The 27675-nt window shown below is 45.5% G+C and overlaps 1 protein-coding gene across 4 annotated transcripts in view; it reads right to left on the reverse strand.

The window, feature by feature from the left end:
- Window positions 1-27675, reverse strand: part of WASF3 (WASP family member 3) — a 74009-nt gene that overhangs the window by 25118 nt on the left and 21216 nt on the right. For 3 of the 4 annotated variants that reach the window (XM_065902071.1, XM_065902067.1, XM_065902068.1), the window contains exons 2-3: window positions 14348-14440; window positions 5808-5950 (exon numbers count right to left, since the gene is read on the reverse strand). In XM_065902071.1, coding sequence (XP_065758143.1) covers window positions 5808-5940 — 133 coding nt within the window. In that variant the 5' untranslated portion in view covers window positions 5941-5950; window positions 14348-14440. Of the gene's footprint in view, window positions 1-5807; window positions 5951-6543; window positions 6662-14347; window positions 14441-27675 lie in introns of all 4 variants that reach the window. The other variant, XM_065902070.1, reaches the window with a different exon arrangement.

The following is a 27675-nucleotide window of genomic DNA, read 5'->3' on the forward strand; positions in this document are numbered from 1 at the left end:
GGAAGGAAGGGAGCAAGGAACGGGGCAATGGGCAGACGGTGATCTCTCAATAAATGAGTATTTGGTAGGAAGGATGCAGACGGGAGTCAGGGGTGCATGAGGCAGGCAAGAAGCAGGTAAACCCAGTCCTGGGATCACCACCGTAGAGCGGGCGGGGCAGGACGTGCCGGTATAGAGGCAAAGCAGAGGGCTGAGACGGCAGAAGGGGGATGTCTGGTTCTCCCCTAAAAGCTTTTATTTTCCCAGTGAAATAAGCAAATCATTAGCTCACTATCTGGGATGGGGGGCTGAGGGGAGAAAAGATGTGAAACAGGCGGCAAACTAATTACCGCAGGAATTACAGCGTGCCTGCCGAGAAGCCCTGAATGCCCACCTGAGGAAGGCTGCCGATTTCACATCCCTCTCCTTCTCTGACACAAGCATTTAAAGACACAAACTTCCCTCTGAGCACCTCTTTACATAAATCCCACAGATACATTGGTGATTCTGTGTGTTCATTACCAGTGCAGTGAGAGTTTGCAATTTCCTTTTTGATTTCTTCTTTGACCCAAGGATTAATTTAGAAGCTGCCATTTGATTTTCCAATATGTGAGAACTATCTAGAAAGATTATTAGAATTATTTTCTCATTAACATCATACTCTTGGTGGTATGAGTCTCTTCAAATGTATTATTTTATGGCCAAGCGCATGCCCCATCTTAGAGAGGCAGCATTAAAAGAACGTATATTCTGCAGGTGGGAGTTCTGTGTTCTACAAAAATGGATGAAGTCAGCCTGGCAGGCACTGTCTTTCAAACCTCCCATATCCTGGTGGAATCTGTCTTTCCCAGTTCTGGGGCAGTGGTTTGTCCTGTGACCTCAGTTCTCTGATGATCTAAGAGAAGCTGCTGAGATCTTTTATTATGCAGGTGGGTGTGACTTCCATGTCTGGAATGCCGGGCTGGGGTCATCTGTGGTTCCTGCTTCTTTCTGTAACTTCTCTTTTTCTTGATCGAGTGTCACGCTTTTCTCCCTTCCCATGAGTCTCCTACTTTATTTTTTGGCTGGACCACGTGTGTAAAAGGCTGGTAGAGAAAGAAACAGACACAGTAGACCTACCCTTACGAAAGGCCCTGTGTCGAGGAGGAACACAACTGACCTGAGACTGCTGATGATCACAGTCGTGGACTGATAGGACAGTGGTGTCACGGTTTGGATAATTTTAGAAAAAAACATTAAAAACCTTGAAAACCTTCCCTCAACATTTTTAGGTGATAATAACAGTGCAGATCGCAACGGTCAGTAAGACACCTGTAAATCACTTATGATACGTTACCGTAGGCCTGTGAACTCATGAGATGGGAAGAACACAGATGATGAAGGCAGAGAGGTCTGATAGCTGGCTCTCCACGTGTGTTAGGAAGAATCAGTCTGCATTTAAATCCTGCCACGATGCAGTCACCCAGAGCAGGGAGAGGTGAGAAACAACCTGGTGTCATTACTTCTATTGAGGAAACATGTCTGATGCTCCAGGTGAGTGACGGGTTAGGGAAAAAGCTTCAGTTTCCAACAGCCCTGTCTTTGTGAGGAGGGGATTCTTCTACTTGCCTTCAATTCTGTGGCTGACAGAGCCTTACTTTATACATACACATACACAGGACTGCTTACCTCCTTCATTGGCTTTCTATTTTTATCCACAAGAAATGCAAACACGTATCTCAGTTTGAGGCAGTAAATTTTTAAAAATTCATGCTGTTTCTTCCAGTCAACTCTGTCTAGTATATAAACACCTCTTCTCTTAAAGCACCCTTAGCCTAGCCTGAACCTGCATGGTAATGAACTTGTGATCTATCTCTTGCATATATTATATTTAATCTTCCTTTTTTCCCGCTCAAATATTCCATTTGGCTAAAAACATCCAAGAAATCTATTCAGTGCATGCCTTCCAAACACTTAAAATCTCTCTTCTGACTAAAACTGCACTTGGTATAATCAATTAACACAACCCTGAATTTCAGATCCAATTACATAAAGCAAATGTATTATGCTGCAAGCCATCAAGAAAAGTATTTTGATTCAATTTAGCATTTGGTTTGATATGAGACATAATACATAAAGAGTATTAATAAAAATATTAATCACTAATTAAAAAACTGAGAAGAAAACAGACTTTCCTTCTCATTTATACAAGTACTCAATGTAGAAATTAAATAGAAAATAGGTTTTGTAATCGTTTTTTTTTAAGAGACTCCTGTTTAAAACTGATATAGAGTCTCAGAATTTTTATACCATTGGTAAGGATGATCTTTAGCTCTGTGGGGGGAAGCTTGATGACATATAAGATGAAAGAAATCTTAAAAAAAAAAAAGAGAGATGCCAAAAAAGATTTGAGATGTAAGTACTAGTTTTATATAAGAATTATGACAGTGTTTCCCCAAACAAAGAAACATATGTATGCCCAACAGCAAGATAATGGTTATTCATGGTATATCAATATAATAATCTCTAGCTATTAAAAATGCATCTTAGATGCTGAATATCTACCAAGTGAGAATAGGCTATAAAACCAGATGTATGAGAAATCACTTTTACAATGATATATATATATGAACCATTATCAATGACTTCCTGTGATTAATAAAAAAAAAAATGGTAATTTTTTCCTTTCATGTCATCCTGTGCTAAGTTCTCTATACTATCTTATTAGTACCATCAAATATAACCAAAAACTCTGGGCAGGGGGTACCTAAGGTCTAATTCCTTTCCTTGTGACATCTTGGGGGCCTTCATAAGAAAGGAAAAGAAAGCTGTTACTGCAAGAACGTAGAGAGAGAAGCGGAAACTGGCTTGGGAGGCACAGAAATGGATTGGACACAAATGCTGTCTCCTTTTTAAAGCAAATTCTATTAGAATTACATTATAATATCAGAAGGAATTTGATTGCAAGACAATAATTTTAACTGAGCAACTAGGTGATAAGAACAAGAGCACTCAGATAATTAATCAAGGAAAATGATGAAAAAGCACTCCCAATTCAATGTTAATTGCTACATGAAACTGTCATTATTTGAAGAAAAAAATATCAATACTCCATTGCTAGAAAATCAAGTAACACACTAATTTTTTTTCACTGAAGTAAAGTTGATTTACATATTATTTTCATTTCAGTTACATAGCACAGTGATTCAATATTTTTACAGGTTATATACTGCATTAAAAGCTATTACGAGATAATGGCTATAATTCTCTGTGCTATATATAGTAGATTCTTGTTGCTTATCTGCTTTATACATAGTCGTTTGTATCTCTTAATCCCACACCCATATCTTGCCCCTCCCTGTGCCCCACTGGTAACCATTAGCTTGTTTTCTGTATCTGTGAGTCTGTTTCTGTTTTGCTATATACAATCATTTATTTTCTAGATTCCACATATAAGTGATATACAGTATGTCTTTCTCTGACACTTATTTCACCAAGTATGATATTCTCTTGGTCCATCCACATTGCTGCAAATGGCAGAATTTCACTCTTTTTATGGCAGGGTAATATTCTCCTGTGAGTATGTGTGTATCTGCAGCCCACTGTCTCTGTCCATTGGTTTGTCAATGAACAGTCAGGCTGCTTCCACCTCTCAGTTTTTGTAAACAATGCTGCTAGGAACACAGAGGTTGTTGAAGAATGTTTTCCAGTTAGTATTTCCATTTTCTTCTGGATATAAATCCAGGAGTGGAATCGCTGGGTCATATGTCAGTTCTGTTTGCATTCTGAGGGACTATTTGGTATCTATTATCCCCTCATGATGCAGAACTATCCCCCCACAGATGTGAAGAGAACCAGAGAGACACCAGAGGTGCACCAGGCCCTCCACTGCTAAGTCTTCCTTCTGGAAAAGACCAAAGAGACGCGTTCTGGCCCTGGCTCTGTCTTCCTCCCCTAGCACTGGAGAGCAGTGCTCCCCAGCCTTCTTGGTCTTGGGGGTCCGATTTTGTGGCAGAAAATTCTTCCACGGATCGGGGGCAGGGGGCTGGCTTCGGGACGACCCGACACACTACACTTTCTGTGCTCTTTATCTCTACTCTAACGTTACCGCTGACCTGACGGGAGGCAGTGGTCTGCGGCCCAGGGCTTGGGGACCGCTGCACTAGAGAACTAATGACTCCGGACTGCCCATTTAAAGGACCCCCGGTTTTCACTGGGCCCACCTGGACAGCCCAGAGTAACCTGCTTCTGGTGAGGTGAGCTGACAAGCAGCCTCAACCCTCTGCCTGCCGAGTGACAGAGCACACCCGTGGGTCCCCAGGGTGGAGACTCAGAGGCCCTCGGACGGGCGGCCCTCAGTCTGCCCAGAGGGGGCTCCAGGGAACAGACCAGACCGTGTGCGCGGCTCCACTTACAAACAGGCCCCGCAGACACGGCTGATGCAACGCTGTACGGAACACGGCACGATTACTAACAACCGTAACAGTTCATGTTGGTTTTCCTCACGTAGACCCCATGCCCATAGGCGCTTCAGGCATAAAAACAAGAGACTGAAAAGCATTCTTACAGAAATACATGAAGGCACAGAAACACGTTCACCCTTCAACAATCTACATGGTATCCTCTTGTAACACGAATCTACACATTTTATCAACAACCGCTACCAAAAATCAATTATAATTAGTTCAGACTCCAGAAGAAATCTATTTTGAAACACATTTCAAGTAATTTCCAGGTTATTCTGGCCTCAGCCAATGATTATAGGTATCATATATCAAAAATATATCCATAACAACACAGTACAATTCTTTTAAAGAAAAAAAACAAACTCATCTGTTATGTTCCTTCTTCAAAACAAATAAAAGTACTTGAGTTGTGGTTTTTTTTTTTAAACCACTCTCCTGTGCTTGAGGTGACCGGGACGTGAAATTTCATGGAGGATTTTCTCATTATTAACAGAGGTTCTGAAAATTTAACTGTGAAAACCTGTCACCCAAAATGCAGTGTGAACCATCTAAACCGAAAAGGAGTGGGATGAAGTGAGAAAATAAGATCACGACGTGAATGTAAAAGTTAGGCAGAAAGACTGCAACTTCAAAAAGCTTTGGAGGAAAAGCATTTTCATGCACAAATGAGTCTTAAGAAATGGAGTATTCCTTGTGTATCTCATACTAATGTTCAAAATTGGAAAAAAAAGGAAGCCCTCTCCTCCTTATGCTTGTGTTTGCTTACATGTCTGTAACCCATGCATGTGACGTGTACATGGCACTGCATACGTGTCACCAGCAGCTCATTGCTGACCTCCATTTAGAAGTCAGTACCTGCATTTTAACCTTTAGAAGGTTAAAATCAGCAAGTCTCACTGGTTTCAGGCTGGATCCTCTGATTCAGTTGAAATCTTATTCAATCAACAAACACGTTCAAGCCTCCACTCTATGCCAGGCATAGCAAGCACAGTTCTCAATTCACTACGTTTAAAAAAAAGATTAGTCCTGTCCAAGTGTAATAAATAACTCGCTTAAAAAAAACAACTATCAATGATTTTATCCTTATGTACAATAAGCTTTTAAAAATGAACACTACTTTAAACTACACATTTGGTCTTATCTAGTCATCTGTGAACCAGTCAATTCCAACTTGATCACACCAAGCCGGTGTCAGCAGACCAGAGAGGGCAGAGAGCTCATTTCACGCCAGGAAATTTTCAGGAGGGAGGAAGGCTCTTTCCTCCAAAGCCTCTTCTTTGGACAACCCCAGAACCACTGAACTGAAATCACTTGGCTAAAGTCATTAAAATTAACTCGTCACTGGCAATCGGAACGGAGGGAGCCTGAGGCGAGGGGACTCACTCAGACTGCTCAGCTGGCGGATGATGGCGGCCAGGGTGCTGTTGGTCACACACTCGAGCTCGCTGGTGATGCCCTCGGGCAGGGCTCCCCGGCACAGGTGCCGGGGCTCGATGTTCCTCTTCACTAAGGGCATGGCTCACGACCTGAAAATGAAAAAGATGGTTTCAGAAGCTCACAGTCCCAGTGCAACACGCCTGGAGCTTCGACTCCCTGGAAAAAGACTCTTGCCCAGGAACCCGCATTATCCTATCGCTTCTATGTGAGCGAACTGGCTAAACACGCAACAGATGTCGAACTACTTATATAAACGTTACAGATTTCAAAGATATACAGACAGCACATCCTACTTTTATAGAAAAATGATGTATGCATGATTTCTAGTTAAGCATGGCTAAAATAAAATACTTAAAATTATTTCCCATCTAATTTTGCTTACTGTACAATTAATCTAAACCTGAATTTTTCCTGTGATTTTACTCATTACACAACAAGACGCCTGCACACTGGCATTTAACTTACAGTAGTACTCTTCATTACAATTCAAGTCAAATGATAAAAGAATTTCAGAATCGTATCAATATGCTTTCTACTTTTAGGCAACTTTCCTATCTTCCAATAACTCATCTAATTTCTTTTTAAAATTCCATACAATGAAGCTCTTCAGTTATCCCATAGCATGATTAACTGGAATACCTTTTTTCTTAAAAAAAAAAAAAAAAAGAAAGAAAGAAATTACAGAAGCAACTCCACAGATGTTTAAAACAGTATGAAGTTCTCAGAGCATCTCTTTCTGTGACCATCCCTTCCATGCGAACCATCTGGAAGATGTCTTTTGGGTGAGCAGCCAAAGCCAACTGAGTGAGAAAAACACAATTAGTCAGTTTTTCCAGATCTCTTACTGCTGGTGGTTTTCAGTTTAATTTTGTTGTGATCAGAGGGCATGCTTTGTCTGATTTTAATTCTTTTAAATCTGCTTTGTTTTACTACCCAGAAAACGGTGTGTCTTGGAGAATGCCTCACACGTGCTTCAAAAGACTGTGTATCGGCTGCAGTGACTGACGCTGCTGCTGAGATGTTCTGTATCCTTGGCTGATTTTTAATACACTCGTTTCATGAATTACTGAGAGGGGGGCTGAAGCTGTCAGTCATCACTGTTGATCTGTTAATTTCTCCCTTGAGCTCCATCAGTTTTTGTTTATGTATTTTGAAGGTCTGCTGTTGAACATACACACAACATTTAAGATTCCTGTGTCTTCTTTTTTAATTTATTACGTTTGGTTGCCCTGGGTCTACATTGCTGCTTGTGGGCTTTCTCTAGTTGTGGCAAATGGGAGCTACTCTCTAGTTGTGGTGTGTGGGTTTCTCATCACAGTGGCTTTTCTTGTTGCAGAGCGTGGGCTCTAGGTGCACAGGCTCTCAGGCTCAGCAGTTGTAGCGCCTGGGCTTAGTGGCTCTGCGGCATGTGGGGTCTTAGTTCCTCAACCAGGGATCGAACCTGCGTCCCCTGCACTGGTAGGAGGATTCTTAACCCCTGGACCATCAGGGAAGGCCCCACTGTATATTCTCAGTGAAATGACCTCATTATCTTTTGGTGATGCTCCACTTTTTCTGGGAGATCGCTGTGCTGGCTGCCTGTGTTTGGATCTGTGATCATGTTGACAGGTATGCAGGAATTCTGTCCTCAGAATAAACATGATCCCAGAAAAACTGGCCACATAGAGCCCGTGCTCTGACTCCGCCGTACTGTCCATGGTGAAGGGCAAGGTTGCGGCTGCTTCCCAGCTTTACAGCACTCCGCTTGCTGGCTGACATCCCCAGGAGGTCACGTGTCCGCAATCAGAGGGGGAACCTGGGCTTCCCCAAGGCCCAGCCCATTCCGTGACCTTCTAGAGCGACACCACCTGGCCTTGCCCTAGTTAAGCTTCAGATGAAAGTCGTGATGAAGTGAGGGGCAGGGCGGGGGAAGGACCACAGATGGTTCACCAGTCGTGGTTCAGTGGGGGATCAACGTCCAGACTTTGCTACCAGAACACGGTCTGTCTGCTTCTGCAGGATGAGAGACAGAGAGTACGGGGTCCTGCCACTAACACCGCACGGCCCTGGGAGACAGCTTAACCGAGAGAGGCCTCAGGTTCCTTCTTCTGATCAGCAGAGCTGCTGCTGCTGTTGAAGGGTTCCGAGCTCTCATAGGCTTTCCTTCCTTCCAGTTAGATACACTCAGCTGGCTTCCAGAAACATCCACATTGGATTCGCCTGCACGCCAAACATCTGCATTTTGATTATACTTCAGCCAGTGGAAATGCAGAGAATAAACAGCAAAAAATAAGACAAAAATCTCTTTCCTCAAGGAATTAAAGGTTCAGGGAGACAGACAGGCATATAAATGAAGTTACAATCCAGGGTGACAAGCTCTAGTTTAAGGCATTTCTCATTTCCCGGGAAGTTAAAACCCAACTGGAAAGACTTCACTGGCGGGGAAGAGGGGGAAGGGGCGGGGTCGCACTGCATCGCCGACCCCATGCGTGGCACATGGAGGCCACTCACTAAACACAGGGGTGGTGGAGGAGTGCCGTTCACAGCTGTGGCTTAGAAGCAGATCCGAGGTACAGTGGGGAGCAGAGCTGCCTTCCAAGGTTAGAAGCAGCATCCCGTTATTTTTTAAAAATCACCCAGTCTTTGCTCAAAACTCTCTACAACTAAATAATAAGTATCTCTGGGTGGGGAGAGCAGAGTTCTGTCTATGGACTAACACAGTGATACATAAACAGTCATGCACCTTTCCTTGACACGTGAACCCTTCAGGTGGATGCTAACGCCCAGTTCTAACTGAAAAGGCAGAGAGCAGAGGGCAAGGATGACATTCCTCTGCCCCCATGTGTTCACCACTGGCTCCTGTCTCATTGCTTGTCTGCTATAAGAAGAAGCCCCAGAGCCATCAGTCTATCATGAAGGAGATGCAAACTGAAACCACTAGGAAGTGGTAGGCACACCTGTTAGAATGGATAAGGTAAAACCACCGGCCACACCAAATGTTTGATAAGGATGTGGATAGAGCACAGTTCTCTGCTGAAGGGAATGGAAAATGACCCAATCACTATGGCAGTCTGGCAGGTTCTCAAAAGATTAAACACACACTTCTCTGGATGACCCTAGGATCTACTCCATGCCTGGGAACTCATGCAGAAGAAGTAAAAGCACACGCCCAAAAAAAGACCTGTACGTGAACAATCTATACGCCCTCATCTGTAAGAGCCAAAAACAACCCCAGAATAGAAGCAAGCCCAAATTCATCAACAGGTGAGCAGATAAACAAACAGCACTTCTCAGCAACAGCGAGGAATGAATCACTGATCCAGGAAACAACGTGGATGAACCTGGGATGATCACACTGAACCAAAGTCAGACCAAAAAACAGTACAATGATGCAGGACTCCATCTATGTAACTATTATACTGTGATTTATAGTAACAAATATATATATATTTGGTCTTCATCTCCATTGATGGCACAGAGCTCCAAAAACTCTCGGAATTCCTAAGTGATAAGAGCTATAAAGATGTCTTTTGCCACAAACAAGGCAACCCCATTGAACCACACCTGTGGATGTTACTGAAGTGACTCTGGACCCTCCCCAAGGATGGGGACTGATTACCAGGGGAACCAACCCAGTGAGTAGGAGGCTGGAAGCTTCAGTCCTACCCCCAAACCCCTGAGGAGAGGACAGTGGCTGGAGGCTGAGTCCCATTACCCACTGCCAATGACCTAATGCATTGTGTCCATTACGAAGCCTCCATATTCCTAAAACGATGGGGTTCAAGGGCTCTCAGGTTCATGCACCAGGTGCATTTATGTGCCAGGAGGGTGAACTTCATGACCAAGCTCACAGGGATAGAAGCTCCAGGGGCTCGGGGCCCACAAGAATTCGCCCTCTGTCCTCATCATCGAAATGTGCATCGTGTCCTTGAAGGTCCTTCTAACAACGCTGCCATGAGTCCGGTGGGAAAACTGGCTTTCTGGGCTCTGGGCACCATGAAGCTCAGACAGGGCCGTGGGAACCTTGGATTTACAGTTAGTCGGCCAGAGCGCAGGGGACAAAGGAAGCTTGTGGGGTGAGGGCAGGGGGTCGTGGGGGATGGACCCTTCACCTGTGGGGTGACTGCCCTCCACCAGACACATGTCAGAACTGAGGTCAACTGCATGCCCCGAGGCTGGTGTCGCCAAACTGCCTGCCGTTGGAAAACCCACACGGCTGGTGTCAGACGAAGACGCGCGGACACACACAAGAGTGTCTCCCTTTACAGTCACGTTCTGGAAACGCAAACCCATCTCCAGAGACACAGGGAAGATCAGAGGCTGCCTGGCGGTCGGGGAGCGACCAGGGAGGGCTGACCAAGGCCAGAGGAGCCGTCCATGGCGACAGTGTGCGAGCTCACGTCTGGTCTATGCTGGTGGTTTCGTGGCCATGTGCACGGGTCAGAATTCATCAGACGGTACACCTCAAACACGTACCCTTTACTGTTGGTCAGGTACACCTAATGAAACTGCTTAAAACTGGATCTGTGGGGGTGGATGAGAGATACAGAGCAGAATGCAAATTGGGAGATGCCTGGAAATTTATTCCCTATTTAGATTCTGATATGATGGTCAGGTAGAAAGAATTACTGTCGGCCACAGACATGGGACAAACAACTATAACAGACCAAAAAAAAAAAAAAAAAAACAAACACAGAAAAAAAATAAATTTAGCAACTCTTTGGGCGCAACTCCAGAAGAGTAACACAAAAGCCCACAGCTAATGGCTCAGTGAATCCAGCAGACAGAAACGCTAGCTCAGTTCCGAGGAAAAGTTTCCTCCTGCAGAGTTCCCTCCTCCTCAGGGGATGAGTTCCCCCCTCACCAGGCCCCAAGTCAGTACTGCAAAGAGGGTGAGCGCTGAGCAGAGGCCCTGCCTCCCTCCCGCACCGCAGCCGGACAAGCCGGACAAGCCGGACCACTGAGCCGAACCCGAGTTCTTCCACTGAACCCCAGTCCCCACCTACAACATGGGAGCAACAACGCCTGCTGCTCACCTCCAAGGGCTGCGATGAGACTACACATGAGCAAGGTGGGGAATGCTGAAAAGTGGACTCCAAACCCCCAGACACTACTCCTGTGAAGGAATCGAGGCTTATTTGACACATTAAAGGACTAGCCCCATCCCTCCCTCTCCTATTTAATTGGACAGGAAGGGGAGGACGGTTTATCAGCACCACGACCGGGCTGTGATCACATTGTGATGAGCAGGCCAGGCTCATGAGCTGCCTTCTGCAGTATTATTACTGCGGTATTCATTAGGATCCACACTAAGTGTCTGTTACGTGAAAGCACTTTTAAATAAAACTAAAATAGTCAACTTCTGATCCGAAGTACAATAAACATGTGACCTACAGACACTTACAAACACAAGATTAAGTTGAGTGGCCACTGCATTATTTTCCTAAGAACACATGAAGAAGCTGAAACCATCGAGAGTGCTTTAAGACTTGTGAGGGAGACAAAGCTTTCTGAAAAATATGAATCTCAAAGAATTCTCAGGGGCTCAGACTCTACTATATGACCTATGACCTCAAGGTTTAATTCTCAAAAGGCTCTAATTCTTGTTTCTGTTCACTCACTTGACCATAAATGGAGAGTCTTCCTGGAGGTAAGTCAGCATCTCCTCTTCTTGTTAAGAAAGATGCAGCTCTCCTCTTTCTCCACCCTACTCCTTTACAGCAACCATTTGAGAATGACATTCAGCAAAGAAATGAACGAAAGTCCAAAATGCATTAAAAATAAATTTAAGGTCCTGGAGGAAACGGATACAAAAGTAGATCATTTGCCAATCGTGTAAAGAAAACACTATTGGCATAGCCTGAAATATCAACTTGAACCATACAAAATTACCATTTTTGTTGGTCAAAAATAGCCAAATGTTGGTGATTCATATGAATGACATAAAATAAGGTCAAAATAGCAGTAAATCTGTAGAACCTATCAACTGTTCCCCAGTACACGTGCTATGAATCTGTGGAGTCTCTGTATTTTTAGAAACCAAAAGCATCCTGATGGCAGTATTTTTGGAAACTAGAAGCTGTGCTCATGGAAGAAAGTTAAGATAAACTGAATGGCTATTTTAGTTAACTACTCTCAATTGTTTGCACTATGAAAGCAGGAAGTGATGTACCAGTGAAATATCTAAAATTTGCAACACTCGGTCTCAAAGAGCACACCGGGCATCCTATTGGTTCCAACACAGCACAAAAGGTGGATTATGATCATCTCCAAAAGGATCATTCAGGCTTCCAGGTGATGCAGAGTCCTGCCCCAAGGCCACAGAAGCTGAGCCCAGTACTAAGGTCATCTCTGGAACTGACTGGGCCCCTTGTAACTATTGCCAAATAGCCCCCCTGATCCTTACCAGCCAGTTTTCATGACCCCAAATTAGGCAAAAATGCCCATCCCAGTACTCTCCCTATAGCACCCTAACCGTTCATCTAATGCCACCCTTCCAGCAGAAATTTTCTTTGTTTTGAAGCTATACACACTGGCTCAGTTCAGTTGCTCAGTCATGTCCGACTCTTTGCAATCCCATGGACTGTAGCATGCCAGGCTTCTCTGTCCATCACCAACTCCCGGAGCCTACTTAAACTCATGTCCATTGCGTTGGCAATGCCACCCAACCATCTCATCCTCTGTCATCCCCTTCTCCTCCCGCTTTCAATCTTTCCCAGCATCAGGGTCTTTTCCAATGAGTTGTTTCTTCACATCAGGTAGCTGAAGTATTGGAGTTACAACTTCAACATCAGTCCTTCCAATGAACACTCAGGACTGATCTCCTTTAGGATGGACTAGTTGGATCTCCTTGCAGTCCAAGGGACTCTCAAGAGTCTTGTCCAACACCACAGTTCAAAAGCATTCAATTAATCCCCAAAAAGCAGTGATTTGCCCTGGTCGGTCAGGAGGTCAGCCTGCTGCACTCACGATGCCCACATGATCTCTGCTCTTTGTTCTCAATAAACTCACTCCTTTCTGAAATGATCTGTGCCTGGAACTTCTCTTCCAACCCACGTTCGGATATGTCATTTTACAGAAAATCAACCAAAGAAACAAAATCATAAAGTTGATGATGGTAAATTGGTTATATATGATAAATGGGAACACGTTATCAATACATATGTAAGCATTTTATATGTCGTTGACACCCACTACAACTTTATAGGCTGGCAGATAAAGATAAACTTAACAGATTAAGAACTCAGGGCTCAAAAAGTAACTTATCCAGAGTGATGTGACTAGTAAGTGCAAGAACTTCAACTCCAAACCAGCTGTGGCAGGTGCCAAAGTCTTAGTATGTTTCTGCAACCAACACCCTCTGTCAGCATCAACAAGTGAGGGTCCACGGTCTCCAAGGTGCCCTGAGGAATGTTTTTCAATGTTTTCAGCAGCTTATCAAGATTGTGTGTGTGTGCCAAGTCGCTTCAGTTGTGTCCCACTCTTTGCAACACCATGGATTGTAGCCCGCCAGGCTCCTCTGTCCATGGGATTCTCTAGGCAAGAATATTGGAGTGGGTTGCCCTGCCCTTCTCCAGTGTATCTTATATTATTACACAAAACATGTCGGTATACTCTAAGACATGACAGCAAGCATACAAAACAACTGTTAACTCCTCCAAAGCTAAGTGACAGTTATAACAGAGTTAACAAATAATGTTGTTATACTATCATAGAATTTCAGAGGACATCTTAACATTGTTTCAGATAGCCTTTTTCTTTAAAAAACAAAGGCTATTTAATGAAGTTGAAACCAATGCATAACTTTTAAGTACTATACACAGCTTTCCAGTTACATTAACAGAAAGAAGAAAATGCCTAAATAAGACCTCCCAATAAATGATGCTGACTTTTAACTTTAAACTTAAAAGAAAACAGTAATTTAAACCCGCAAGTGATATAAATGTGTTGCCTTGCTTTCTCGAGTTTCAGATCACAACCACAGAAACCAACATTGAGTGGACAGTACGGGCTGGTATTCAACAGCGACTCCCAGCCCTTACCCTCCCTGATATATCAGAGGCTAGCAGGCGAACCCACATTTCTGAGGCCCCTGGCGAGGGGAACCCTGAATTTGCTTTCGCCTCTTTCCCTATCCATATACCTTATATTTCTTTTTCTTGCTTTGTTTCACTGACTAGGACAATTCTGAAGTAAATGGGCAAAATATACAGGGGAGAAAAATGAGACCCAGTCTAATGAGTCAGAAACTGCATAGCCACATTTGTGGTTCACATAAAAATTAACAGGAAATTAATATATCAAATTTCAGTTTTCTTCTTTCAAATTCTTACTGTTGACTAGGAACAAAAGCTTAATATATTACCTGGCTGTTAATATTTATATATTAAATTATATTAATATTTAATATTTAGAAACATTAACATATTTTATCCTATTCTATTTCAAATTAACATTTTGAACTACAATGTTATAGAAATTAAATGATGAAATGCACACACACTTACCATGTAGCTGTTGACTTATGGGTTGCAGAAATGTCCCCTAGGTAGCATCACCACTGGCTCAGGTATCAGTAGTAACAGCAATCAAAATTAAAGCTAAAAAGGAAAAAATAAAATTAAATACTGGCAAGCAAAATGCATTCGAGTCTCCAAGAAAGTTTAAAATTCAAATTTCACATTTTGATTATCTCATCAGCAAAGCTCTAGTCCCAGAACTAGTTCTTTTTTAATTAGCAGGGAGCTAATAAGGAATGTGCATTCTGGTACGACTCCCACTCCTTTTCTTGGAATAAGCTCTGCAAGTAACTTCAAGGAGTCGAGTAAATAACAGCCAAAGGGAAGAAACACAAAAGCCCAGTAAATCACAGGTCTGTTCAATGGAACTGCTCACAATGTAGGCTTGTGACCACCCTCAATTAATGGAATACCAACCCTCTGCACAAGAACTCTTATTTCAAGTCCATAAAAATTTTGGTGATCACTTCAAAAATATTTCAATAGCACATATGGGGATAAAACAGTGACAAAGACTCCATGTGGGCCGAACTGACCCTAGTGTTTCCAGGATGACTGACAGTAACAGCAAGTCTACAGAGTCACCTGAAGTTAAACACTGTTCACCAGTGAGAAGAAGCTAAGCCAAGTCACTTCAGTCGTGTCAGACTCTATGTAACCCCATAGACATCAGCCCCCCAGGTTCCCCCGTCCCTGGGATTCTCCAGGCAAGAACACTGGAGTGGGTTGCCATTTCCTTCTCCAATGCATGAAAGAGAAAAATGAAAGTGAAGTTGCTCAGTCGTGTCTGACTCTTAGTGACCCCATGGACCGCAGCCTAACAGGCTCCTCCATCCATGGGATTTTCCAGGCAAGAGTACTGGAGTGGGGTGCCATTGCCTTCTCTGAGAAGAAGCTATGCGGTACCAAAAACAGTATAGCTTCCTACCCAAACAGAGTTATGGTTCACTATGGCGAATACAGTTAAGAAAGGTATAGTGAACAAGCATTCATTCATCCAACAAAACTTTTCCAAGTACCTGGCATAAGTTGGCCCCACCTTTTCAACACTGCGGACACAAAAATGACTGAGAGGATGCCCGTTCAACCCTCTGAGGGTGGCCGACGCTGGCAGGTCCAACACAACACAGCGGGTGCAGGCAAGGTCAGAGCGGCCCGGAAGTGGGTGTAGGAGAGCAAAAGCTTCCCGGGAGATCAAGGGCGGCTGGGGAGGGGTGACGCTAGGAAAGGAGGCCCAGGAAAGGACAGGATGCAACGTCCTTAGGCAAGGTGAGCAACCCGAAGTCTAGAAAGGGCTGTGTTGTGAGCTGTATGTGGGCCAGCAGACAACGAACACCCAGAGTTAGGATCATCACCATCCTTTTGAAAGTGTGAAAAAAAAAAAAAAATAGATCGTTCAATGACACTCTGATCCACACATGTCTGCCCCGTTTGCTCACTTAAAATTAACAGCAGCACATGACTTCCTTCCCCTTTCTCAGGAGCAGCTGTACGGCGGGTGCTTGATTATGCAAAATTAAAAATGACTTTTCCCTAAGCCATTTGCATAAGCGATCATCCTATTTTCAAAGACAGAGAAGTATCTCTGGGTTTTAGATGATCCGGGCCAAATTTCTCCTGAACCAGATCACCTCATCTGCATGATTCTGAAAGTAACCAGCATGTCTGTTTCACTTTAGGTAAGGTTATTATATATATCTGCTAGCTGTGCATAAGGGCAAGGCCGGTGTCCACATACGCGTGTCCTGGGTGACACTTTGTATTTACAGCCCTGGGTTACACAAGCCCTTCGGGAAACACAAGTGTGGATTTCCCCATTCATGTGAAAGGCTATGCAACTAATATTCTGTTATCAGTTATCTAGTGGTAATTGTCTCACTGAAGAGTAAGCAGAATGCTAACATGTAACTCACACTTAACCTTTGCAAGGCAGGACAGAACCATGCTCCCTGCCATTTCAATAAACAAAGAACGCTGCCCACCATCCAGCCAGCAGCCATAGCAGCTGCCCTGACAAGTCAGCCCTGAGGGAATTCAGAATTGAGAAAAACAGGATACCAGCCCTAGGCAGTCAAGACAGAGGATGAAGGACTATGTTCCATGAGCCCAGATCCCTGCATCTTCCCCCAAACAGAAAAGCACTAAAATCATTAAACTGAGACGTCCATCTTTCATGATTACTAGTGACCTTCTGATGTTCAACTACATGTTTGTTCATTTTTCCCCAACAAAACTCCAGCTTACCCTGGCTCCCCCTTCGCCTCTTTGGAGCAGTCCCTCAGAGAAACTGCGAGGCTATCTCCCAGGCTCTAGTCCTCAGTAGGGCCCCCACCCAAATGAAACGTAACTCCCAACTTTCAGGCTGTGTGGTTTTCTTTGGTTGACACAGGCAAACACCCTCATTAAAAAAAAGAGGAAACGGGGGATGGGAAGGTGTCTTGTCCAGATGACACGGCTTTGGAGAGGCAGAGTTCAGACAGGCTGTCTGGCCATCACCATTGCTCTTAGTTACCACATCACACAATGTGCATCACAGGACCTCCTTGGGACATGCACACCTGCACTCTTCTTTCCTACTGAGTGGTGAACACGTCTAAGCTAAGTCAGGAGCTGTGAAGGGCTTGAAGAATTAACTCGGCTCTGTGAATGTGCTGCCTCACTTTACAGGGGAACGTGAAACTTTAACTCCTTGGAAGTTACAGGGGAAGACTGCAAAGTGTGAAATGTAGCGCCTCTACGGAGAGGTGTCACACTAGCTCAGGGAAACACAGTTATATGCCGCACCATCAACACGGTAACCCAAAGGTCTATGTCCCTGGGTGAAGCCCTGGCCATGGTGCTGAACATGCCCCTCTGTGGCTCCTCCTGGGAGCACAGCGCCCTTCACTTCCTGCCAACAGGCGTGCATCTCTGATGGTCCCCACGACGAATGCCTCTTTTCTTCTGGTTTCCATGCATCCAAACTGGCTCCAGCCTTCACAGTGCAACCTCGAGTAGCCTCCTTCACCCACCCATTCCTCCCTCTGTCTGCTCAATGAACACTTACCTGCTGGGGTGATGTGTCAGGTTTCGTGTGTGTGTCCCAACCCCGTCAAGTCAAAGCCCATACTGCACCCACAAGAACCTCTTGGTGCCCCAGAAGAAAAGTCCTATTGATGAGGAATCAGCGTTCAATGTGATGAATGTGTGCGTGTGGTATCGAGAGCACAGAGGAGCACTGGCAGCCATGGGGGACAGGGGAGGAATTCACAACCCTGGTAACACTGCAGCCTTAATTCAGATGACAGATGACCAAGACCTACAGTGAGATGGGGAGAAGTTTTTAATGGGAATAAGCTTGAGAGGCGTAGGCGCTGGGTGATGGGGCAGATGGGCACTGGGGTGTCTCAGGGGTAGGGGTGGGCCTGGGGCAGAGGAAGCACTGCCTGGTTCAGCTCCTCCATACACACCCCCGCCCCACAGCGATGGACGTTTTCCACAGATGGACACTGGTCCGTGTACAGCCCGAGCCACAGAAGGCACTTGAGTGACTGCTTGACCTTGACAAGTGTTACTGAGGAGCTGAGTTTTCCATTTTATTTCTTAATTAACATTAAACAGCAGTACATGAGGTTTTCCAGGTGGTGCTACTGATAAAGAATCCACCTGTCAATGCAGGAGACATAAGAGATGAGGGTTCGATTCCTGGGTCGGGAAGATCCCCTGCAGGAGGGCATGGCAACCCACTCCAGTATTCTTGCCTGGGAAAATTCCATGGACAGAGAAGCCTGCAGGCTATAGTGCATGGGGTCACAAAGAGTTGGACACGACTGAAGCGACTTAGCATGCACACACTCATGCGCACAGCAATGCGTGGCTAGTGGCCACAAGACAGAACAGTGCAGCTCCTAATGTTGCAGGCTTGCGATTCTGAGCTGAGGGGTGGTCACCAGATCTGGGAAAGGGAACACTAAGAGAAAGGCACGCAGACATGCAATTATTTGTTGAATAGACGGATGAAGAAGTCAAAGGACAGAGGAAGAAACTGAGTGAGCTTAAGGACTCCTCCCTTTAAAATCCCACCAAGACGTGGCTGTCCTCATCCAGTCAGGTCTCCAGCAAAGTCCTCAACATGGGGGCATCAGAGTGCACTCACGCTGGCCCCAGATCACAGCCTAATCCTTAAAACACTGCTACTAACTTAAAATCCCTTATCCTGTAAAGTACAAAAACAAAAAAAAAAGGAGGGGGGAGAAAAAATAAAGAATAAGGAAAAACTATTATTTTGAAACTACAGCAAGTCATAATGCAGATCAAGGATAATCAACGAAGCCAGGATAAGTACCTGTCTAGAAAAATATGTCTTTTTCTAAAAAAAGGAGGCAGAGAAGGGAGAGAAGGGTGGCTTGATCATGAGTTCAGGTCATTTCAGATACATTACAGGTCACTCAGCTCCTAAGCAGTTCAGCTAAACTTGGTCTACACTCTTCTGTGAAAGAAATGACTGAATTTACTTACGAAATAATGCATTTTGTTCTAAACTTTAAAAAGGTCAATGATAATAAAGCTGTCCCTGGGATTTTGCCCTTTCCTCTTCATTCCTACAACATCCAAAGTCAACACGAAAGAAGGAACTCTGTGATGTGAAAACATCTAACCTGAGGACAGGTTGTGTCTAAATAACTCACTGGTAATCTGCCAATAATTAACCTAATCTGATTGTATCAGGATTTGTTTACTATTTCGGTCCCTGCCATCCCGCCTAAGCTTCTGAATTCCAGTTTTCCGGAAACGGGGAGCTGCGTACATACGACACGCACACATGGCCCGGGACGGTGGTTTCTGCACTGCATTCCGGGGCCACCTTCTTCCTCAGACTCAGATTCTAAGTTCCTCTCCATTCAGGAGATCACAGCATCAACCATCTTCACTCTGCACACAGCAAGCTCTACTTACAAGATGGTGAGCACCCCGGAACCTGCAGACTCTACCGTCTTCTGAGAAACGTCTCATCAGTATGTCTAATAGGAATGGTTTTAGCTAAAGCACGTGTCTAACAATATGATAAAACAGCAACCTCTGTGTTGCTCCGCCTGGCCTCTCAGGTTGGTTATCTGAGCTTCAGCTCCCACGGCTGGAGTCATTTTACACCTCCCAGGTCAGGGCCACTAGGGACACACTTAGCCGGCCCACGGCTCAGCTCAACATGTAGGGAGCTCCCGTGTAGAAGTGCCGAGGGGCACACACGGTCCTGGTGGGGTGTGTGTGTGTGTGTGTGTGTGTGTGTGTGTGTGTGTGTGTGTGTGTGTGTGTGTGTGTGACAGTCCTGGTGCCCTGACATTCAGAGCCCACACCCAACTAGGGACACTCATTTAACAATTAACAAAACCACATTAATTATCTTATGAGGATGCAGATGAGGAAAAATTCTCCCAGTTTTAAGTATTTGTTCATTTAAAAAGTACGTATCACAGATTTATATGCTAAGGTCATAAAAACAATAGTTTCTCCCCCTTCATTTCATGATCAATAACTACCCAGTATAACAGGAAGATAAAATGATCGATTCCTGATACGACGTGGCTGTGTGGAGCCACGGCTGGCCCACACCTCTGGGCTAAGAGTCCCCAGCCAGAGACTCGGATAACCCAGACGGAGATCTGGGCCACGTCAACACCTCACAGTCCATTCAATCACCGAGTGTCTTCCTACGACACAGAAGAAACACAGTCACGAATCGGGCGGAAACGAGGCCTGAAAGCGCTATGTGGCCAGAGCGACCCGCACAGTGTCCTGGGAGGAGAGGACCAGCTGCCACGAATAAGACAAGACTTAGACGTGTGCACAGAACAAAGTGACACCACGAGACTGAGTCCTGTCCTCGGAGGCACGGGGACGCGGCGAGGTCAATACAGACAAGGGCTCCGCCACCACCTAAATACAGAGGCATCGTGAGAGGCTCAGAACATTCCCAGGTCCAGAGCCTGCTCATAACATAAAGCGCCTGTCCTCTCTGCCGAGGTCTGGGCAGCTACAGGAAATGCAGTGGCCAGAGCGGGAAGGGCCAGAGAGCCGCCCACCACTCAGTGCAGACTCCCCTCTGGGCTGCCCCACCCCCGGGGGCTTCTCCTGAACACTGCCCAGGCAGGAGACGCTGGAACCTCTCGTGGACACCAGCTCTGTATTCAGTTCAAGCCTGCGTCTTTATCACTTCAAACGCGTGCTCTCCGACTGCCCTTGGAAACCAAAGAATCCAGCTCAGCCCCCTCTCACCTCTGCAAGCTTCCAGGGACCTGGAGGCAGGGGTGGGCTCCCAGCCCCTCTGGCCTTCCACAGGTCCTCCAGCTCGCCCTTCACAGATGCAGGTGCGTCAGAGGCACCGGGGGCTGCAGTGCACCCTCCCATTAACATGGCCAGCCTGCCTGCTAAGCTGGCTTTTCCTTGGGGTCCCCATGCGATGAGCACCACCCCACCCCCCAGGGTGACACAGCCAATTCCTGGGCAGGCTCCACAGGTTTCCCCACCTGCCCCTCCTCCCCACCTGCATCTCCCACACCTGCCCTCCCACCTGTACGCCCTCGGCTCCCCTCTGACCAATGAGTGATCACTTACACTGCTAGCTGCAGGTGGAGCCCGCCCCCTCCTCTGTGCCCACCAAACCAGCTGGGCAATGCAGGATGGCATGGTGTGGTGGGCTCTGGAGCCAGAATCCAGCTCAGACTGGGCTCCCACTTACACCCTCTAAGGCGGGTTACTTAAGCTTAAACTCCCTGAAATACAAAAATGAGACCGAGAATCAAAGGAATGATCCCTGGGACAAGCCGGGCTCCCACATGGTAACATCGCCCTGAGAGCCTCCATCACTGACCCGGCGCTGGCCCTGCCTGGTCCCCGTGACCGCCCCCTGGGCTGCCGGAGGATCACCTCATCCTTATACCCCCAGGGTTTCACACAGAAAGGAGCTCAGAGACCTCCTGAACCATCCTGGGTCCAGAACAAAACAGTGAACCAGTAAACGAGCACACAAGAGTCTAAAACCAAGACGATCGAAGAAGCCCAGATTTAGGTCTGGTCTTACGTCTGCCTGGTTATTCATTACCGCAGCACAAGATACCCGAGATACTGGAGACCAAAGAACTCAGAGGCTGAAAAAGTTTGGAAATTCACAGTAAACAATCAGTTTTCAAAGAAAAGTGGATTTTCTAATTATTTGTTGCTTCTGCCAACTATGACTGCTTAGTGTTTATAAATATATATATATAATGTTTTTAGGGCTTCCCAGGCGGCGCTAGTGGTAAAGAACCTGCCTGCCAATGCAGGAGACATAAGAGACACGGGTTTGATCCCTGGGTTGGGCAGAGCCCCTGGAGGAGGGCACAGCAACCCACTCCAGTATTAGAGAATCCAATGGACAGAAGAGCCTGGCAGGCTACAGTCCATAGGGTTGCAGAGAGTCAGATACGACTAAAGCGACTTAGCACACACACATATAACATTTTTAACACTCACAGCAGAGAGGTCTGGCTGTGGGCAGCCACCTGAGCCCTAAAACTGCACTCCTCACTCCCAAAGATCTTTTTCATTTTCTTTTTTAATTCCTAGTACCCGGCTCAATGCTTGGCACACAAGCAATGATCAAAGGGCATTGATTAAATAAGTGAACTTTCCCAAAAGCCTTGGTTAAAAAAAAAAAAATCACACTGCATCTTCGTGACCTACTTCAGCCAGGTGCCTCGTGCCCTGGTGTCAGCCCCACGGTCACCACCTCAAGGACTGGGCTCCACCCAGGGGAGCGGCAGGAGAATCTGGGTCAACAGAACCCCCGATTCAATGCAGCCCAACAGTTAATGAGCTTTTGCGGAAGGGGCATAAAAGACAAAGTAATAATAACTTGCATGGGATAAAATAAGGCTCCCAGCTCGAGGAGAGACTGCTGACAGGGAGCAAGTTTTCAGAGAGCTGTTTAGCAACGTTATGGAACGATCCACAACCATCAGATACAAATGTGGATCGGGACCAACTGGCAGCCATACGCCCTGTGCTTTCACAATATTCACAGGCAGCAGAGAACGGGAAAAACAACCCAGCACAGAACTGATGCAGGAGACAGGGGCAGAACTGACCAACGGGGAGGGTCTGAGGACAGGCAGATGGGGGTACGCCCAGGGAGCCCTCCGCATTTCTTCCAGAACCCTGCCGATGACACAGTTACCACAAGCTTACCCATTAAAGACATCCCAAGGATTTTTTTTTTTTAAACTTCCCTTCTTAAAAAGGGAACACTGTGTCCTTGGCTGAGGTCCTGGCACTCTTCTTCTTGTTTGTGACCCCACGGGGGATGACAGACCAACAATTCTGGGCAGACCCCGAGGACAGCAGTCTGAACCCTGAAACAGAGTCAACTCAAATAAAAAGATTTTCTTGCCTACACAATGTTATATTTTTCTCTGCTTTAATTACTGAATCCTGTAACTGGGATTCATCACTGATTCAAACAGATGCTAAAAATAGTCTGTTCTAGAATGTGGAATGAGAAGCATCGTGTGATTTTGCTACTAAATGGACTCTGTTTTTTTTCACAGCTCAGTAACTTACTCTTCAGATATATTTCCTCTTTTTATTAAGCAAAAATGTAAAACCCTCCAGATTCACACTAAACATTAATTTTCAGTACTAGTTATGTATTTATAAGTTTGTAAGTTAAGATCTCAGACATACACTAACCTTACTAAAAAAGTCTCTTTGACTCCTTCCCTCAATGTCTAATCATGACCTTCATCAAACACCTCTGATTACAAGAATACAACCTCATTTACATATGATGAATGAATTAAAACGGAGCTGTGATCCAACAGGCTCCTGCTGCAAATGGCAAATTATTAATAACACCTCACATCTGAATCCACGGTGCCATTTACAAAGGGCTCTCACATAAATCGTCCCATTTAATCTCTACAACAAGCATGATGCCAACAAGCAAGGCAGAAATTAAACTAGCTTACCGGTGAGGAAATGGGCCCCAGGGGCAAACAGCATGGAAAGGTGGGAGGGGGAAGGGCCCTCCCCACATCCCCCTCGCTGAAGTCCCACCCAGCATAACATTTCCTAAGCACCCCCAGGCCAGCCCGCTCACCCCCTCCTCCGGCTTCAACAGAACTCAGGATAAGCACCCAGGTAACACCCAATGCCTCTTCTTCCTACTGAGGTTTCCCTCTGGATGCAGAGGCTCTATCTTCTCACCTCAATGAGAAGCTCTGTAGGGTAAAAAGAGCAGCTTACATTTCATGCTGTCCAGAATAACACCACACACGCCACAGGGGAACAATGGACCAGTGTTACAACATCTCCTATCAAGAAACCGGCGTGGCTCTTGGCTTTGGCCTTGCCTTCCTCGCTGCAGCTATGTTAGAAAGTCCATCCCAGGCCATCCTTAGTAAATATAAAGGAGGTTTCCTTAGCAATGATTCAAGTTGCTTTCACCTTTATAAATGGTCCCTGGCTTCTGACTGTGTGTTGGTTCTTGAGAACCTGGGAACCTGACCCACTGGGTGTCTCCATGGTGTCTATTTCCTTGCTATGACCCGCCTTGACTCCCATTTGCCCCTGGCTTCTGTCCATTCCTTTCACTTCCAGCCCCACCAACCTGACTTTCTAACCCATCCTCACATGGACCCCAGTCAGACCCTACAGGGATCCAGAGAGTTTCTACAACTGCCGAAAAGAGGGGGTACTTCTTCACTTACACCTTGAGTCCTGCAGGTCCACGCTCCTTCAGGAGGACAGATGTAACTCAGATATGAGGGCAGTCACTCTGGCCTCCCCACAACAATATACTTCCTCTTCAAACTCGGACTAATCAATATCACAACCTCCCAAAGTACCACACAGTCAGCAATCAGCACACTGCCAGATATCAAACAGACCATAACAAATTAGGACTACTGTTTAGTTTCATTCAATATGCTGAATCTTAAATTTGGACCAAAACTATCACATAAATGCACAAAAATACTTAAGAAATCTGCACCTTATCAGATGGAAATAGAGGATATAAATGCACAGCAGAGGGCTGGGTTTTTCCCATCACCATGACAATTTTTATGTATTCCAGAATCAAAATCTATTTCAAAGCTTTCTGTGTACCACTAAACCTGACATAAAGATTTCACGAGCAATTCAACAAGTAACGTCAGTTCTTTTTCTCCCTGGGGACAGAGTACAGTCACAGCTGCTGTAACAAAGGGGTCCATAAACGCCGCCCACCCCACCCCACCCCCAGCAAAGGGGACCTGTTCCTGCAAACAAGACAGATACACGTGGCTATCACAGTTTATGATGCGTCCGCATTCAAGTCTCCCGAGTTCCTGGTCACACCCTGCAGTAGCCACGTCTGAAACACACTGAGGAGGAAAAACACAGCCCATGGGAGGAGACAAACAGGGGGGAATGATAACCGCCCAGAAAGACAGGTGAAATTTCAGTCGCCTGGAAAGTAGCTCATCACTAAAGAGGAAATGGGGAAGAACTGAGAATCGCTCCCACACCCCCAGCCTTCATTGTCTCCAAAGGGAACAGGGCAGGAGGAGCAGGTCGTGATGGAAAGAGAACACTCACCAGCTTGGAGGTGGGGACCCGAGGCGCAGGGAAACCCCCAGATCCCCAGTGAACAGAGCTGAGCCCGGAGTAAGGATGTCAGGATCCACCAGCACTGCTGTAACTGGGCGGACGGAGCAGAGACACGGCAGGTGGGAGGCCAAGGGAATGAACACAGATGAGAAGAAAACAGCCTCTGAGAGCAAATGCCAGCAGAAAGGCGCTCTCCTAAAATGCCAGTGGGGGTAGAAACTGTTATACTTCTGTTGTCAGTGTATGTTAAGGGCCTTAAATTATTTAAACGATTTCAACTAACAATTCTTTATATATATGGAAGTTAAAGTGAAAGTCGCTGAGCCATGTCCGACTCTTTGTGACCCTATGGACTGTAGCCCACCAGGCTCCTCTGTCCATGAGATTCTCCAGGCAAGAATACTGGAGTGCGTAGGCACGCCCTCCACCAGGGGATCTTCCTGACTCAGGGATCGAACCCAGGTCTCCTGCAGTGAAGAAAGATTCTTCACTATTTGAGCTACAATGTGTCACTATATATATAAATATACTCTAAAGAAGTAAACATAAATGTGGGCAAAGATTTGTACATTAAGATGCTCCCCTTAGTGTTATTTATAATAAAACACAGGAAAAATAGAACAAAAGAAATTAATTTAAAGCAAACTATGTTAGATTTGTAAAATAAATTATTAGGCAACCACCTATGTTGCATTTTAGAAGACTTCCAAATTACATGGTAAAAGTCTTGTGACACAAGATTACATGGGAAAGTGTACAAAATAGTATCTACAGTATTAACTTATAAAAAAATTATTTGTTGGGTATCTACTATGTACTAGTGCCTAGGTACTAGGGACCTAGTAAAAAATGCAGTAAAAGATATAATTCCTTATTTTTGTGGAACATGGATTCTACTGGTAAGCATCCCAGAAAGGGTAAATAAACAAACCTGCAAGAGAATCTGATGTGAAATAAATGCTAACAAGGCAAACATTAACAGATGATATAAAAAGAGTATCAACTATAAAAAAAAAATCTGAAGTTGACTTAAAATGTAAAGCAAAAAGCAAAATGTAAAATAAAAACCAAGAGCGAATTTCAGGTGACTTAATTTCAGGTCTAGAAAAACAAAGGTGGCATTAAGACAACTGAAAAAGTGTCTGGGTCCTTTATAGTTTACCCTTCAGGATCCCCAGGAGGCGAACTTACAAGCTCTGACCTCTCAGCCTCAAACATAAAACTCAGGAAGTGCAGGAAGGCAAGCTGCCCACGGAGGCCTGGGCTCCACCTTTGGCTCCCAACAGCCCATTCCCCACTCAGAAGGGAGAGCAATTCTGTCAACAGGCGAGCTGGGTCTCCGTCTTTCCTGATCTGAAACTCTCTAAGCGCTGGTCACCTCACTCAGGTACAAGCCACAAGCCTTAGGACACCCAGCAGAGGCACCTGGCCGTGTCCTCCCTCCCTTCACCGCTCCGCCCCCGTCTCTCCCATCTGACTCTGGCCGCCTCCCTGTCCTTCACGGGCTCCCCGTCCCCCAGACCACTGCCACCTTCCCATGTGCACGTGTGTGTAACTGACTAGCTTTCCTCCTCCACCGCCCACTTCTCCCATTAATGGCGGCTCAGCAAGGGTGGGGCAAAGATTTTCTCACTGTCTGGTTCACTGATGAATCCCCAGTGTCCAGAGCACACAACACATAACACGGGAGTCAACAGTCAGCCTGCTTTAAGTCTGTGTGGCGTTTCATCCCTACTTTTCATACAGGAGAAACTAGCGAATTATGAGACTATCAGATTTTAGATGTATTTATTTGGAACTTTTCCTCAGTGATCTCATCTAGATCTGCCTTGTACTTAAAGTCTCAGCCAGATTACTTTCTACGAGTAAATTTTCAGGGGATAGTTCTGGTTTAAGATCTACATTTAAAGATGAAATCTGTAGGAAGAAAGACATTTTATAAGAATCAGCAACTTATCAACTTATGCCTCCTTTTAGTTTTCCCCTCAAATAAGAAAGGTCAAAATTTAAAAAAAAAAAAAAAAATGACTGAAGTGAAAGTAAACATCAGGTTACATCTTTTTACAGAGAGTGAGAGACGACAATCTTACAATTAAAAACAGTAATCAGAAGATTCACCCTTTTTTGCCTGAGTCTGATTAAATGGGGAAGAGAGATCTTCTCAGCAGAGGATCACAGATAAGAAAAGAGCAGGGAAGAAACCCAAGCGTTCCAGCCTCCAGCCAAGAATATCAGAACAGTGTCTTGCTGCCGAGGACGGACAAAGCATATTAATGAGAAATCCTGTTGTGAACGCTATTCAGATGTGGGCTCAGCACCAGCTTCCCCAACGGAATGGGTTTCATTCACAGGGGAGGGAAAGTTACACACACGAGAACAAAGGCGTGTTTACATTCCCCATTCACTCCTGTAACCTGAGCTTATGAGGCCACCTTCGCCCGCACTGGCGGAAATCCAGGAAGGGGTGGTGGTGGTCAGGCAAGGAACCACTGTGGGGACGAGACGCCGCCCTGCTCCAGTTCAGTGTGAGAGGCATGACAAGGGTGTTCACCGAGGCTAAAGTCTAAAGAAATCATCTAGCCAAGCAGCGCGAGTCTACCCACGTCCACGATCACGCAGAGCACGAGGTCTAACACTGAGAGGAAGATGGTCCACTCCAGCCCAGCCTTCACCAGCGGGACTGTTTTTAACATAACTGCAAGAGAAGCACA

This window comes from Muntiacus reevesi, chromosome 11, assembly GCF_963930625.1.
Source record: "Muntiacus reevesi chromosome 11, mMunRee1.1, whole genome shotgun sequence".
NCBI lineage: Eukaryota > Metazoa > Chordata > Mammalia > Artiodactyla > Cervidae > Muntiacus > Muntiacus reevesi.